We start from the raw sequence: 15,150 nt of genomic DNA on the forward strand, positions 1-15,150 counted from the left end.
TCTAAGTATCTGCTCCAGAAATGGAAGTACCAAACCCAAGGCACCCACTGCAGCTCTCCATAGGGCTGGCAGGAGGCACCTCAGCTCCTGTGGGAGGTGGGCTGGGAATCTCCTGCCCCTTCCATGCTCCTGCAGCCCTTGGCTGAGAAGGGCTGGGGCTTACAGACAAACCCCTCTGCTGTCAGCAGGGACAGATGGGTGAGAGGATGGAATGAGGGATTTCACACACCCATTCATAGCAGCTTTCGTGGCAGAGCATCCAAACAAGTCAGGAAACTAACATGTGACTACAGCTCTGAGCAAAAGAAAATAAATTGTTAAAAGCTGAAGGAAATTTTGCCTAATCCTGCCTTTGATCAAAAAAGCAACTATATACACAGCAGGACTCAGATTTTTTTTTCTTTTGACCAGCATATAGCCCATATATGACTCCCCACTTCCAAATACATATTGTGGGAAGAAAAAGAGAAATCATTTTTTAGACCTGTATTTGGAAACACTGGGTCATCCAAAGACTCAGAGAAAAACTGGAAGCCATAGTGGTGCCAGTTTGCCATCAAATGCCCTACCTGAAGCACTCTGTGATTTCTGCAAGCAAGGCAATACTGCTCCCACTCAGCAGAGCTCATTTCAACTGCCACCTCCTGGTGAGCAAAAATTATAAATCATGTCCACACTCCATAAACTAAAACAAAACAACCAAAAAAAGACAACCCCCAACCGACCAAACCAAAAGCCCAAAACAACCCAAAATAACCAACAAAACCAACCAACCAACCAAAAAAACCCACAAAAAAACCCAACAACCAACCAAAACACACAACCACCCCCAAAAACCAAACCAAAAAGCAATAATTAACCTAAATATTGAAAAGAAAATAATTTTAAAATGTTAACAGCAACTCTCATGAAGACTGATGCAATAATTAAATGGAAATAACATTTTCATTCCACTAAATGAAACAAAAACAGAATCCACACACATAAAACCACAGAGCTTACATTGAAAGACACCTTCAAGCTAAAAAGGTTTAACTCAAAACTTTTTTTTTATTAAAGTATGAATGCATTTATGCTGGAGAACAGTTTACATACATTGTAAAGCAACAAGCATATTTTCAAGAGGTGTGGGCCCTCCTCAATACATCTCCATGCTCAATCTACATGCTTTACCACTGGACTCACACATACACTCTCACATACAAACACAAAGACACAAAACACAGACACAGAGCTATCTGCTTGGATTAGCTTTCTTTTAAGGCTTCTGTAAGGTGCCCTAGTGCCCCTAACATTACCATAATTACAAACAAAATTGTACAAAGGAGCAGCATTACTTGCAAACTATTGATCTGCTCTCAGCCTTAAAAAATATCAAGTGAAACAAGTTTTTCCTTTATTTGAGTTTTATTAAACATCTGCATTTAAGAAAGGCATGACTGTGTATCTGTGAACAAGGAAAGATACGGGAATCTTAACATGAGGTTCTCAACCAGAACAGATGTTCAAACCTGACTCCTAAGGGACCATTTCCTTTGATCTTTGCAGTGAGGCAGCCCTGTGTGGTGAGACACTGCCAGCTCCATCCCACCAGGGTCACCCAGCAATGGGGGAAGTGGGGACGCAGAGCTGTGCCCACCGCGCTCGGATCGCGTCAGACCTGAGGCTGATGAGAAGCTACAGTTCAAACACTGACACACCCAAGTGTCCCTCAACTCTTCCAGCAGGCCCCCTCCCGTGGAGCACATCAGGGTAGGATAATGCACAGACAGCAGGGCTGACTTGCTGAACCCCCAGCCACCAGGGAGTATTTCTGCCCACCCCTTTTTGGTATCCTGCAGTACACAGTCTGAAACTGCAACTACTGGGTGAAAGATGTGGCAGCAGGTACATTAAGAAAATAGGTACAATGGATAAAATAAAGGATAGCATATGATAAAATGTGTACATACAAGTATCTTTCATTTTTTATCTGTGAAATGTGAATTAACTGCAGAATGCCAGGCCATTAGTCTAAAAGGCTATGTATGGCTGTCTTAGCCTACCTACAGTCAGAGGATTTGTGTGATGTATCATGGGGAAAGATTCTTCAGGAACCATTAGGGCTTTCCAGGCCTACTTGCTCTTTGCATCAGCATCAGCCCGCAGCTAGGAATGCCAGAGAAGCAACTAATAAAATTGCCTGACCAGTCTCATAGGACAAACAGGAATGACTGCACTTCATGGTGTGCACCTGAACTACAGAGACAAAAAAAGAGACAGTGATAGGTGGGTGACAGAGGGGGGTGGGTAGGGAGGAGATTTTTTTCTCACTTCTACAACAGCAGCAGATTGCAATGCAACGTAATTACTTTAATGATGCATATCTGTAGGTACCAAATTGCTCTTCTGATTTAAAAAGCTGGTCAGACAAGTGTTTGGCAGTCCTTTCATTACCCAGTTTCAATTGTTGCTTATTCATCTATCAGCTCTCATTCCCTAAGCCATTTCTGCCTTTGCTGAACCGTGAATGAGTTCAGTCAGCCATCGTCAGATTCAAATTCGTGAGACACTTCCTCCGATGAGCTGTTCCTGTGGATCCGGCCATCGCTTTTCATGCTGTGAAAAGTCTTCTTAAAGGCCTCCATCATGGCATGGGCCAGCTTCTTGGCCTCCAGCTTGCTCTCACACTCCACAGCATGGCAGTCCATCTGGTAGGAGAGGTCATCGTTGATCTCCCGATAGACCCAAGCGAAGATGTTCGGGCTGACGTTGTGGTCAGCAGTGCAGTAGGCGATCCGTGCCACCTGGAAGGTATCCATGTGCACTGTCGCCTCACCTTTGAGGTCCAGATGATGCAGCCAGACTTGGAAAGGGCGAATTTCCAGAAGGGCATTAGCCGGGTAAACATCCTCCCTGGTGAGCGTGTGCTTCTTCCACAATTCGATGACTGGCTTTTCTGTGCAGCCTGACAAAAATTGCATCCCAGTTGTGGAAACCTTACCCAAATATGTAACCTGCAAAGGAGAGCAAAGATAGGTGAAAACACAGAGAGCAGACTCTGGTGGCACTGTCTGCCATCCCGGGGAGTTTCACCTCCCACCACAAACTCCCTGATTTCCGCATCATTTTCAGTAAAACAGTTTCTAAACTGCTTTCCAAATATTTGCTTTTGCAGGTACTGACTTCACCATTCAAACCCAGGGATTAAAAATGCCCAAGTCTGAGTTTCAAGACATTCCACTTTCTTTGCCTCCCCTAGAAAGCCCAGCTTTAGAGCCCATGACTACCCCAAGCTCATCTTAGCAAGTGCAAGTGTCATTGGAGCAGGTCCCAAGTAGTTGTAAATGCAAACCACCTTTTCTTCATACTTATTCAGATGATTTATTTGTATCATATTTCAAACATTAGTATTAGGGAGATGGAGACAGTCTCAGTTTGATAATGCAAGGCTGCAGGGGTCAGAAAAGCATGATCATAGCAGAGGACTTTAAACTGTTTGAATGTTTCTTTTCCAAAATGATCCTGTTTTTCCACCACTTTTGCTACTACTTAAGTATTAAGCCAGGAATAGCTCAAAGCTGTTCAAAACTTTATATATGAGCAGGGCTGAGATATTTATTACATTAATTTAAGAAAATATGCTGCTAAAAAATCTAGTAATAAATCTAGCTAGGTTTAATCACATAATCTCTCTGCTTCCCTGTCTAGTCCTTTTGAGTAAATATCCTGTTAGCCAATCAGCACAGGAAAGCAAGGTGGTTTTAGTGCCTTTACAGTAATTTGTTCACCAAATATCAAATTCACTAGGAGGTCCACATCAAAATTCTGAATACAACTGTACAGAAACATTCCCCTAAATCTGTGCTGCTGCTAATGAGGCTTCCTTCCACTTACAGCTGAATGGAAGATTATTTTATCTGGGAAAAGGGATTTTCTCTAGGAAAGACAGGTCAATGCCACATAAATGCAATTATGCAGATTATTCTATTTGTTGCTGTGGTCAGGATGGTCCATTTAAGAACAACTATATGAAAGTAAAATTGTTCCTCATTTATCTCTTGCAGCAGTAACTGCTTGAGACAATCTTTTACCTCTTGCTTGATGTCTTACAACCTCCTCTACGTTTTGCTCAAGGCATTTAGAGACAAAAAGTAATCCCATGCACTTTCCAAACTAATTTCTTCAAAATTCTGTATTAAACACACAGCACAGGTTATTTTTATGTTGTAAATGTATTAAGAAATGTAAAGAAAAACATGGAATTTCCACATTTAAGCACATTAAAAAAGTCATAACCACAAGAAATATGGGATTTGCAATCCATGCAAACAATATTTTCCACAAGAAAAATATTTTGCTGCGAGCTTCATACATTTTGTTAAACTCAGAGGCCTAAATTAAGCCATAATTAAGGAAAAAGCTTACAAAACTTTATTGGAAGTCTGTGTGGCTTAATCATGCTTGCCAAAAAAGCAATTTCATAGCACTGACATTTCAAAATGGGAAGTCTTATTCTTTGCCTATAAATATTCATGATTTGCACTGGGAATATGTTGAATCTTATAAAGCTTTCTATTTTTTTTGGAACAGTGGGAAACACAACAGCTAGAACAGTTAACAAGGCAAGACCTACCAGTGTTTTTGCCTTATTTTATTTTATTAGTGATGAGAGTTGAGTTCCCTAAAGTATTGTAGAAAAACTTAAAAGAAACCTCAGAGTTCACAGTGCCAACTAAACACATACAAACAGCACATACAGGACCTAAGAGAAATGTGTCTGCAGCATACTGGGGGGTATTTCAACATATATCCAAAGTTAGATTGCTTTGAAGAGAGCAAGATCATTGTGCAAATTTGTGCATTCAATATATTCTCCAAAGGTTCACTCAGCACTGTTTCATACTCACAAGCCAGCTAACAAAAGACAAACACTGTAAACTGACACTTGGGGTCAAATTCAAAGCCCATTGCAGCATCAGAAGTCCTTCCCTAACTTCAAAGATATTTGCACAAAGACTTTCAGCCCCAAGGAACAGTGAAATAGCCTCTTGCTCATGCACTTTGTCACTGCCCAAATACAGCTTTGAATCCCTGGCCGCAGGAGAGAGCTGCCACCACTGCAGCATTCTGTCCTCCCAGCTGCTGTTTGGAGAAGCCCAGTGTCACCTGGAGACCACAGAAATCAGCACCTCTCATGAGTGCACAAGAGGGGATGCAGGGAATTGTTTCACTACTGGTTTGTTGCTACCAGCTTGTGAGCTGCCCTGAGCAGCAGCAGAGGATGGGGAGAGGGGAGGAAAGCAAAGGCAGCTCCATCCCAGGCAGTCAGCATTGCTGAGCTCTGTGCTGCAAATTCACCCCAGCACACAGCATCAGCTGCTGAGCATGGGCAGCTCCCAAGTGATGTTCAGACACCTTCAGCAGCCAAGGAGCAAGATCAGATTAACTTGTCACACAGCAGCAGCAACTGAATTTCTTGTTCTCCTCTGTCCCTCTGCAGCAGCTAACTGCAACCCCCTGTTGGCCATCAACCCGTGTGCGGCCTGCTTAAGAGTGAAGCTACAAAAAATAATGGATTTACCTAAAATAAAGTAGTTGTATTTTAAGAAAAAAAAAGCAGTGAATTACTCTGTAAGGACCCAATGCAAACCTAACTAATAATAAGGATGGAATTCTGGCTTGTTTACCAAAATGGGATGTACTGGTCTAATTTACTGTCCTAGTTCTGTCATAGTAGAACTGCGTAGCAACCTTTGGAAAGTTGCTTCTTTTAACATCACTTTGATCCTCCATTATATAAATCTCATTTTCCTTTGAGGACACACCATAAATATTTATGAGGTGCTTAGACATTACAATAAGGAGTTCGAAGGAAAGAATAAACAAAGCCTCAACTTTAGAGCTTCTCCTGCACTGTGTCTTATATAGAAACATCAACACCTACTAGTGCTGTTACTTTTTGGTTTTGTAAATGAATGATCTGTCTTTTTCCTAGTTGAGACACAAGTATTTGGCAAGAGTAGCATCACCCTTGGTGAACAGATGTCTAACATTTTGTCACAGCATGGTCCCCTGCTAAAACACAACAGGGATACAGAGCTGGTGAGACACCTCCACTCTTTGACCCACAAAAAGGCACTTCTCCCTGAGCTCAGAGTTACCAGGTTATTCCACAAGCAGTGCTCCCTGCATTTTGGCTCCTGCCTTGACACATCTCACAGCATACCTACCTTTGTTTAAATGCTCAGAAATCACTGACCACACCATTACACTGAAGCCATTACAGTACAACCATCTTCCTTTTCAATTTCCTAGTCTGTCAACCAAAGGTCAAAGAACAGATAATTCCTTTCATTATCAGATGGAAAAGAAAGCTATTTTGAGGCAGAAATTTCCACTGGTGGTCTTTCCCATTAAAATCATTGATATCTCATCAGTGTGAGGGCAGCAGGTATTATAAAAAAGACCACAAAACAAAATAGAATTTCATATTAAATACTCATAAGAACCAGATGTGAAGGGCACAGAAAGACATTAGTAGCAGCAGTAGTGATGTTACAGTTGTCATTGCAGGTACAAAAACACTCTGAAGTGCCTGAACAGCATCAACTCCACAGCTTTACTGACCAGAGAGTGATCACAGACAAAGACAGGCAAAGCCACAGTGCAGGCTGAAAGCCACATCTGTGATAATACAGCTCTGATCACCAGCAAAAGTTCACCAGGACTGAATAATGCTCTTTCTTCCTCTGAAACTCGGGAAGTCACTTGGCAGCAAACATCAGTCCGGGAAAATTACTTATCTGTGCAAGTGTGGCATGTTCTATAGCAAGCATCATCCTGTACACAGTGAGGCCAGGAGCTTTATTGCCTCCCCTCTAGGGTTGTTAAGCGCTGGAACAAGCTGCCCCAGGGATGTGGTGGAGTCACCATCCCTGGAAGTCTCCAAGAAACAACTGGTCATGGCACATAATGCCATAGCTCAGTTGACAAGGTGGGATTTGGTCAAAGGATGGATTTGATGATCTCCGAGGTCTTTTCCGATCTTACTGATCCCATGATCCGAGCCTCAGTGCAAGGCAGAGTAGCTACAGGTTGGTTGTAACAAGAAAATTATGATCAGCATGTGGTAGCCTTTACTTGGTTGTTTTTGGACATGGCTTTTTAAGTGAGAAAAGGAGTGCAAATTCAGCTCGATGCCACTGTGTTAACTTTAAGTAGTGAAGGCATTTCCTATCATATCTTCTACCAAGGATAAGACTGTATTCCTTTATGGCCCTTTTAGTCCTTTGGTTTGTATGTTCCATCTGTCCCACAAATTTCTGGAAGATACATATAGCTCACGAAAATTTCTTGTCCATGTCCACATTCTTTCCAGCCTTTCTATGGCAAATTTCATCCTCTGGCAAGCCACTACCACCAACCATGATATAAAATACACTTGAGGCTTCAGCATTTCTATGCTTGCAAGCATTCAAACCTTTTCTAAAAGCCAAGATGTTCTGAAGAGCTCCTTATTTCACCCTAGAGATTTGCCAACACCAGTGTCAGTATCTGGCAAAACTGTCCTCAACTGAAAAATGCTGTGCCTTTGCCCTTTTGTAATGCAGCTACACCCATGTGACACATAGAGACATCTCATGTCAAAGGACATGAAGAATAATGGATGTAATTTTTCATGCACTCCCCTGGAAACACAGAAATATCTGAGTATTTTGACATTGCTGTTTTCAGCCTCTTCAATCCAATAATGTATAGTGAAAATGTCTTTTAATAACTATGTTCAAGAACTTACAACTTTGAAAAGACCAGTAGAGCAGCTGCCATAGACATTTACACTTCTCGCACAGTATGATTTGTCAGAAGTAATAAGGGGTTTTTCCATGTCATACTTTCCTTTTCCTCTTTCATCACCGATCTCACATTGTTCACTTGCAATTCATAGGAGATAAAGAGCAGCTCAGCTCCTGCATGTGTGGATCTGACCCCCCCAATGGATCATATGTTCTATCTCACAGGTCTCACTTGGGCACCTAAAGTTAGGCAGTCAAATTACTTTTTCTCCTTCTGTTCCCTATCCCCATTCCATAGCCTATCAGTGCTCCAAGAATGCAGATCCAAGCTGTAAAGATCCATAATTACTGCATTACAGGAGGACAGATGCTCTCCTGGCACAGGAGCTTGGCACAGGAACACACACCTCACAGGACCCTGGGTCTCTCGCTATGCAAGACCATGATCAAAAGATCATATGTAAAATTTAATCCTTGGTCATTTATTTAATATAAGCATTTCTTCCATACCAGGTAAGAAGGGTTTTTGTCAGCAAAATCAACACAGAAAATGAAAAAAAGAAAATAAAATAGAGCACTGACCTTGAGCCAGCAGGTATTTACTCTGCATACTTGCAGTTATCAGAGGATGCCCTAAAGGATCTTGAATCTTGGGCAAATCTTAGTAGTAGCTGACTGTCTCTTTTGTTGATCAGTGTTTTAAAATAAATATTCCTTTAGCCTCAAATTTGGTCTAGTTACAACTGATTATGTTTGATCAAGACAGTAGATATTCCTCACTTAAATGTGAGGCAAACAGAGGTAAATAAGACATTTTCTTCCTGAAAATATAATTGCTTCTGTGGCACCTTCAGGATACATGGCAATGAAGAAAGTGACTGTAAGGGTCTGTGTTAAGATGCACAGACCCTCCAGCCAGTAAGTAAACCATCACAGAATCATGGAAACATCAGGAGATGTTTAAGATCACACAATCCAACCATCCATTCTGCACCACTACTGAAATCCCCAGGCCACCAAACATCACCCAGAACCAGATCCAGATACCTCTTAAACACCTCCAGGGATGGCAACTCCACCACCTCCCTGGAAAACCTGTTCCAGTGGCTGAAGTTTGTCAGTTTGTCCCAGCCAAGCAAGAACCACCAGCATAAACATTCAGTAAACTAGCAGAAGTTTTAAAGAAGAATACAGAGGAGATGTAAAGAGGAGCAGCCAAAAGCAGGTTTAGGAGGATGTATGCATGTCTTGTTTAAAATTGCTGCAAGAACACATACGTGGAGATGCTCCCTGGGTTTGCAGCACAAAAGCAGATGCAGGATCAGAACGTTCAAGCTTCACCTAGACTCCAGGCACATATTGTTGAGACCAGGACACAGCAAGCTTCATCTCCACATCATTACAAGGTCTGGAAATCTCTGCAAGAAGTTGCTACTCAGGAAACCTGTGCTCAACTTCACTGCAATGACAGTGTGCACAAAGCCCCCAGTGGCACCTCCAAGCTGAGCGGCTGGGGAGAATTACCAAAGGGTCACAGATTTGATGGCTGAAACTAGTTTTTCTTTTATCCCAGTGGAGCTGGGATAGGAGTGACACAGGCCTGCAGAATGCTGCCCAACAGCTTGGTAAATCCTGGCACAGCTTTCATATCAATAAAAGCAGATTTAGCTGTAGAGTCATTTTCAACACCCTTAATTAACACATCCAGCTCCAGGCACAGCAGGAGCACTCTGTGCTGGACAGAGTACCCGTCTCACCACACCAGCCCAGCTCTCCTCACCCTAAAGCACAGTGACTCAGCCTCAGGCTGGCAACTTGAGATTTAGAGCCAAAAGCTGCTTTTTGGCTCTGAAGGAAAAATAAAAATATCCCAGACATTCCACTGGATCACTGAGCAAATACCATGAACTGCATTCAAGCAACATTTGCTTAAGACCCAAAAAATAACTCAGTCAAGTAAAAAGGCTGCACAGTTTCCCTCTGCCTGTCACTGCTTCCTCACCCACACTGCCTATGTCCAGCCAAAGCCCTGCAACACGAACACGAGAGTCTTTGTGGGAACAGCAGGGCTCCTCAGCACACAGAAATACACAGTACAGGCAGCAATGTGGCTTACAGAAATGTGTGAAGAACTGTTTTATTTTTGAGACAAAATTCAGAGGGAGAACAGACTGAGCTAGGCAATTATTTAATGGAAAATAACCATCAACTTTGAGGGCTGCCCACTGGATTAGGAGGGGGGAAAAAAAAGACATCAGTAGTTAATGTCTGATTTACTCCAAGGAATCAAAGGATAGCTCCAGAAAAAGCTGGAAGCGTCAGCACCTCTTCAGCAGTTAAGTCAACAGCCAGCATCTGACTCCTTTTGTGGGACCAAAGCTGAGTTTAAGTCTTAAAACAATGCTACAATTCCCCCTTGAAAACAAAAATAATAAACAAGCTCAGCAAGAAATACATTTGACTCTTTACATCTTCAGAACTCCTAAGGAAAAACAACTGCTGGGCAGCAGCTGCTCCAGCTGTCCATCTGTCCCCACAGCCATGCTCACAGCAGCCCTTTGCAGGTGCCTTTATTTTCCCATGTGTTTCTCAGCTGTGACCATGCAGCAGATCCTGCCTTAGCTGCCCCCCCAAGGAAAGGGTCACCACACAAGTAAGGCATAAAGTGATAACACACAACAGTCACTTTGGATATAATTCCCCAACCAAATGCCTTTGAAGGACAGAAGAGCTCTCATAATTTTTAGTCCATCATTGTTCTTTCAGGTTTCACAGCCTCCATGCTTCTCAGTAGCTGTAGCACATGAAGGAGAAGGAAGAGCTGGGGCACTGTGAAAATACCTTTCCTTGAAAATACCTTTCCTCTGCCCCAGTAGAAAGAAAAATAAATGCCAATTTCAGTGCTTCTGAGGTTGCCTAGGAAAGCCCTTTAACATGGCAGCAGGTAGAACAGGTGAGTTACTGTGGTCCAGGATGGATGTCCCAACGTCCAGTCCAGGGCAGCATTTTGGGAATGGGACTTTTCTGGAGGCAGAGTTCACCCGTGACAAAGAACTCACTTCCCAAACACCATGCAGCACAAACACTCTGGGAGTTGCAGATGTTTGGCATCAAAGTGCAGAGCACATCTCTGAGATCCTGTCCCAGCTCTGAGCAAGGCACCCAAAAGCACACAGACATCTCAGAGCCCCTCTTCACAGCCAAATAAACCTTTCATCCTCCCAGAGCAGAGCTCTGCCAGACCTCCCACTGATGGCACTTGGGGAAGGGAGCAGAAGAAAAAAACCTCTGCGGAATGCCCACAGGAGTGGAACCCTCTTTACCCTGTGGGATCAGCCCTATCACCAACACTACCCCACACTGCTTGAGGAGGACATGGGAAAACACATCAACATTTGGTAAGTTTAAGATTTAGTATATAAATGTACTGGAGGAGAAAAAAATTACCCTTGATGGCTTAATTTAAAAGCTCTGAGAGGAAAAAAAGCCAACAAGAAAAAGTCCACTGAGTCCACAGGCCAAACAGTCAGTATGGGGTAAATAAAGCAGCAAGCCAAATTGTTCTTCTGGAAGACAATCCTGAGAAACACAACGATCCAAGCTTTTCACCTTTCATTACATCAGGCTGCTGCTCAGCAAGTCTCTCTATAAACTACCCCAGGTCTTAAACTACTGCTCTCAGTTAGACCTAAGAGCATCTAACTTATATCCAGTGACCAGGAGTCTCTGCCTCACTGGCAAAATAGTTAACCAAGCCCAAACACAACATCAGCAAGAGCCAGCTCTGCTCCCTGCAGCCTCCCATTAGCAACAAAAGGATTGCCTCTTGCATTTCATTCTCCACTGGACAGGAAGCTCTTTTTGTGGTTTGGCTTGCAGGGATGAATCTGAAATGAAATCAAGTGGAACTGGCAAACTGCAGTGAGCTTGCAGTCAGAGACTCTTCGGTCCTGGTGCGAGTGGAAGATTTACACTGCACTATTTAAAACTCAAGAAATCAATTTCATTCTAGCAGCAATTTTAAAATGTTGTCATGCAAGACATAACTGAATGAACAAATACATCCATCACACACAGCCTCAGCAGGGCTGCTGGACACCCTATTGTACAAGTCGATGATGACCTTTATTCCCAAATATTTTCTTTATGTTCCTATTTAGATCACTTTCCTCCTTTGTCTCCTTTCATTGCCTCATGTAACTACCTCTCTGTGTATTCAGTTAACACTGGGTTGAAATTAATACTTGGATTAGCCAGTTCATTTCCCATTGTCCTTCAGGAGTCTTCACAGGCAAGGAGAGAGGTGGAGGCAGCCAGGAAAGGGAGAAAACCAACCCACTCTATAGTCACTGTTGCAACTTCTTGACATTTCCTTCACACAAAGTCCTTCCAAAACCTTTCCTCTGCTACCTCAAGACTTCTCACCGAGAACATCTCTTCTGCCAGGAGAATGTGGCATAAGTTTGCATGACCATGATCTCTCTGCAGACACCTACCTTCCTGTTTATGTTCAAAGTGCACACAAACCTTTTTCACTACAAATTCTTTATTCATATGAGGTTGAAACTGAACATAGAAATCTGATTAAGCCCCTCATCCTGTTTCAGAAAGCTTTTTAGTCTTGGGTTCCTCACAGCTGTTGTCTCGTAGTAGAGGGAAGGAGCCCATGGACACAGAGGGGAGCAGACTGTTCACTTTTACTTTGTTCCCCTTCCTTTCCAACCCACAGAAAATTCACTTTGGCACCAATCCTACAAAAACTTTGGTTGTACCTCATGGAGCATGCAAAGAGGCAGTACAGGAACAGTTACACACTTCACCCTTTTGCACTGAGGCACTTGTATTTTACATAATCCCCAAGACTCTGGGCACGGAAGCACTCCAAGAAAGCCACACAGAATGCATGTTTTTCACTATCTTTGATGGGTAAGAGATCTGTCCTCAAGGTTCCCTTCTTTGTGCATTCCCCAGGAGATCCTTGTGTTTCTGCTTTAGTTCTTCACTTCAAAAGAAGATGCCAAGTAATAAAATTGAACAAAACCTCTGTTGCTAACACATTCAGTTCTGGAGACCAAAAATTTCAACTGCACTTGATTCCTGGCATAACTTGACAGCACCTGAAATTAAGAACAAAAGGGAAGGGAGCCAACTTCGGGAACCACTGAAGATGACTACAAATTTGGATTGTATATCAAAGTAAGTGTCAAGTCTGTATCACAGGAAGAACAGAACTAATGCTCATTAAATGATTTCATTTCTTCCTCCCCCAAGTGCTGTAAGACCAATACCATTCAAAAAAGAGAAAATGTTACAAAACAAACCACGGAGACTCCCAGAAACAGCAGCACTTGCTCCTTCTCCTATCATCCACACACTGCAAATGAAACACATTTCCTGAAGAGCATAGGGGAACACAGAAATATCAACCCCCATTACAATGTAATTGTACCCACATCCTGCAAAGTCTCCAAATAAAAATACTCTGTCTGTTATTATTTTTACATCTCCTTCATGGATCATTATGTGAAATGAGTTCCATGACTTAACAAAACCTTTCAGATTTTCCCAGTTCTCACAAGTTTTAGCATCTCCAGAAAAAGTCTTATTTGAAGGCTGGAGAAGAAGTACAGTGCCTACACAGGGATGGAGCACTTACACTGCAGCAATGAAAAACAGACCTTGCATATTTCAACTTAATAAAAAGCACTAAACACATTATGAAGAAGAAAATATAGCTAAATCACTCTTGTTATTGCAAAATGAGTCCTTAGATAAATATGCCTGATTTATCATTTGTTTGTCTTATCAAATTCTGGATCCAGGCCACAGCAACACAGGCTCTATGCAGACAAGAAAGAATACAACCTCACTGCCTCTAAGGTTTATGACACTGTATTACAATTAAACCAGAATTTCCCACTCAACAATGCAACAGTATGTTAGCAGACTAAACAAAAGACTTTAAAGGAATAAATATGTCCCAAAGACTATAATGATGGAAGACAATAGTGCCATACAGTTTTTAATTCATTCCAGAGCCATGGTTCACAGTGCCTCCAAGGTCCTGTTTTCACAATGGATTTAGTGTCTTCAATATAATCACTCTGCATTTAGATAATGTTTTTCCAACCAGCACAGAAGGACCTGAAAATGATCCTTAGGCCTGGGAGTGAATTGAGTATTCATCAGACTCCAGAGATGCTCATCTCTTGGGAACTTCTCTCTGCATCAGGAGGCTTTTCACAGTGTAACAGAGGGAGCCTCCTTCCTTTTCTGGTTAACTTAATCACAGTACCACCCAAGTGCCTCTCCCAGAAAAGCTACATTGCCTCCAGCCCATTCTCTTGGCAGTATTTCACCTCTAAGGTGACAAGCCTACAAGGCAGCCAGAAATACAACCCTTAACCACCTGCAGCAAAAACTGAGGCATGGAGATTTCTATAGTGCTCATTTCAGCCAAGATGAAAGGAAACACTAAACCTAGGATGGGAGAGCCTGGAAAGCAGCACTCCAAAGTGAAGGACTGTCTGGAGGAAAGAAGGGAATGGGGGCAAAGGTCCTCTTCTCTGGGGACAGCTCTACTTATCACTGCTGCAATTTATGTCATCTATTACAGCAGCTTGCCCCCAGTACCATTCAGATGGCTGCAGGTCAGACTGATCACTATTCACACCAGTTGTACAGCAAGCTCCTAGGAGCAGTTCATCTCTCTATATAGCAGAGGTCGTGGCTTTTACAAAGGGCAGAAAATTCATTTTCATAGTTTCCACTGGCCCTGAAGTTGACTTTGCAAAGACGAAATATATAGCAAGTAGCCTTGCTATTGATCTGTTTGGTAAAGGACAAACCAGGGCAAATTTTAGAGCTCTAAGGAAAAAAGAAACTATATATGAAGATAAAGAAATCCTTGACTGGTTTTCTTCCCATTTGCCATCTTGATGCAGTAATGAATATCAGCAGCTAAGAACATGGTAATTCTATTTTCTATCCTCCAGTTTGCAGTCCAGCATCACTGAGCCACGGCCAAGCCATAGGGAGCAGAGAGCCCACCAGGAGCCTAACCCAGCTGCTGTTTGGCCTCAGCAGGGACAGAGGGCCAGTTCTGGACAAAGCTACACTGACTGAAATGGCTCATCAGCATGACGATGGAATACAGTTTCCTAAAGAAATTAACACTATGGGATGCCTATGACATTCTCTTGAAGCAAAATGCATGATATGAAACACAGGCCATTCTGCAGCAAAATAAGCTCAAGGAGGTCTCACCACCCAAAAAAATCAACATATGCTATGGTTGCAATATACAGATGGTAAAAATCTCAAAACTCTTATGATTGTTTTCTATATAAACAATTACTCTAACATTTTCCATTGA

The 15,150-nt window shown here is 42.4% G+C and overlaps 1 protein-coding gene across 2 annotated transcripts in view; it reads right to left on the reverse strand.

Annotated features, from left to right (window-relative positions):
- Positions 1–1,030: 1,030 nt before the first annotated feature.
- The window catches only part of PID1 (phosphotyrosine interaction domain containing 1), an 88,242-nt gene continuing 74,122 nt past the window's right edge, over positions 1,031–15,150 (reverse strand). For both annotated transcript variants that reach the window (XM_033069137.2, XM_033069138.2), the window contains one exon: positions 1,031–2,996. In XM_033069137.2, coding sequence (XP_032925028.1) covers positions 2,520–2,996 — 477 coding nt within the window. In that variant the 3' untranslated portion in view covers positions 1,031–2,519. The remainder of the gene's footprint in view (positions 2,997–15,150) is intronic.

Source organism: Catharus ustulatus, chromosome 10, assembly GCF_009819885.2.
Source record: "Catharus ustulatus isolate bCatUst1 chromosome 10, bCatUst1.pri.v2, whole genome shotgun sequence".
NCBI classification, from domain to species: domain Eukaryota; kingdom Metazoa; phylum Chordata; class Aves; order Passeriformes; family Turdidae; genus Catharus; species Catharus ustulatus.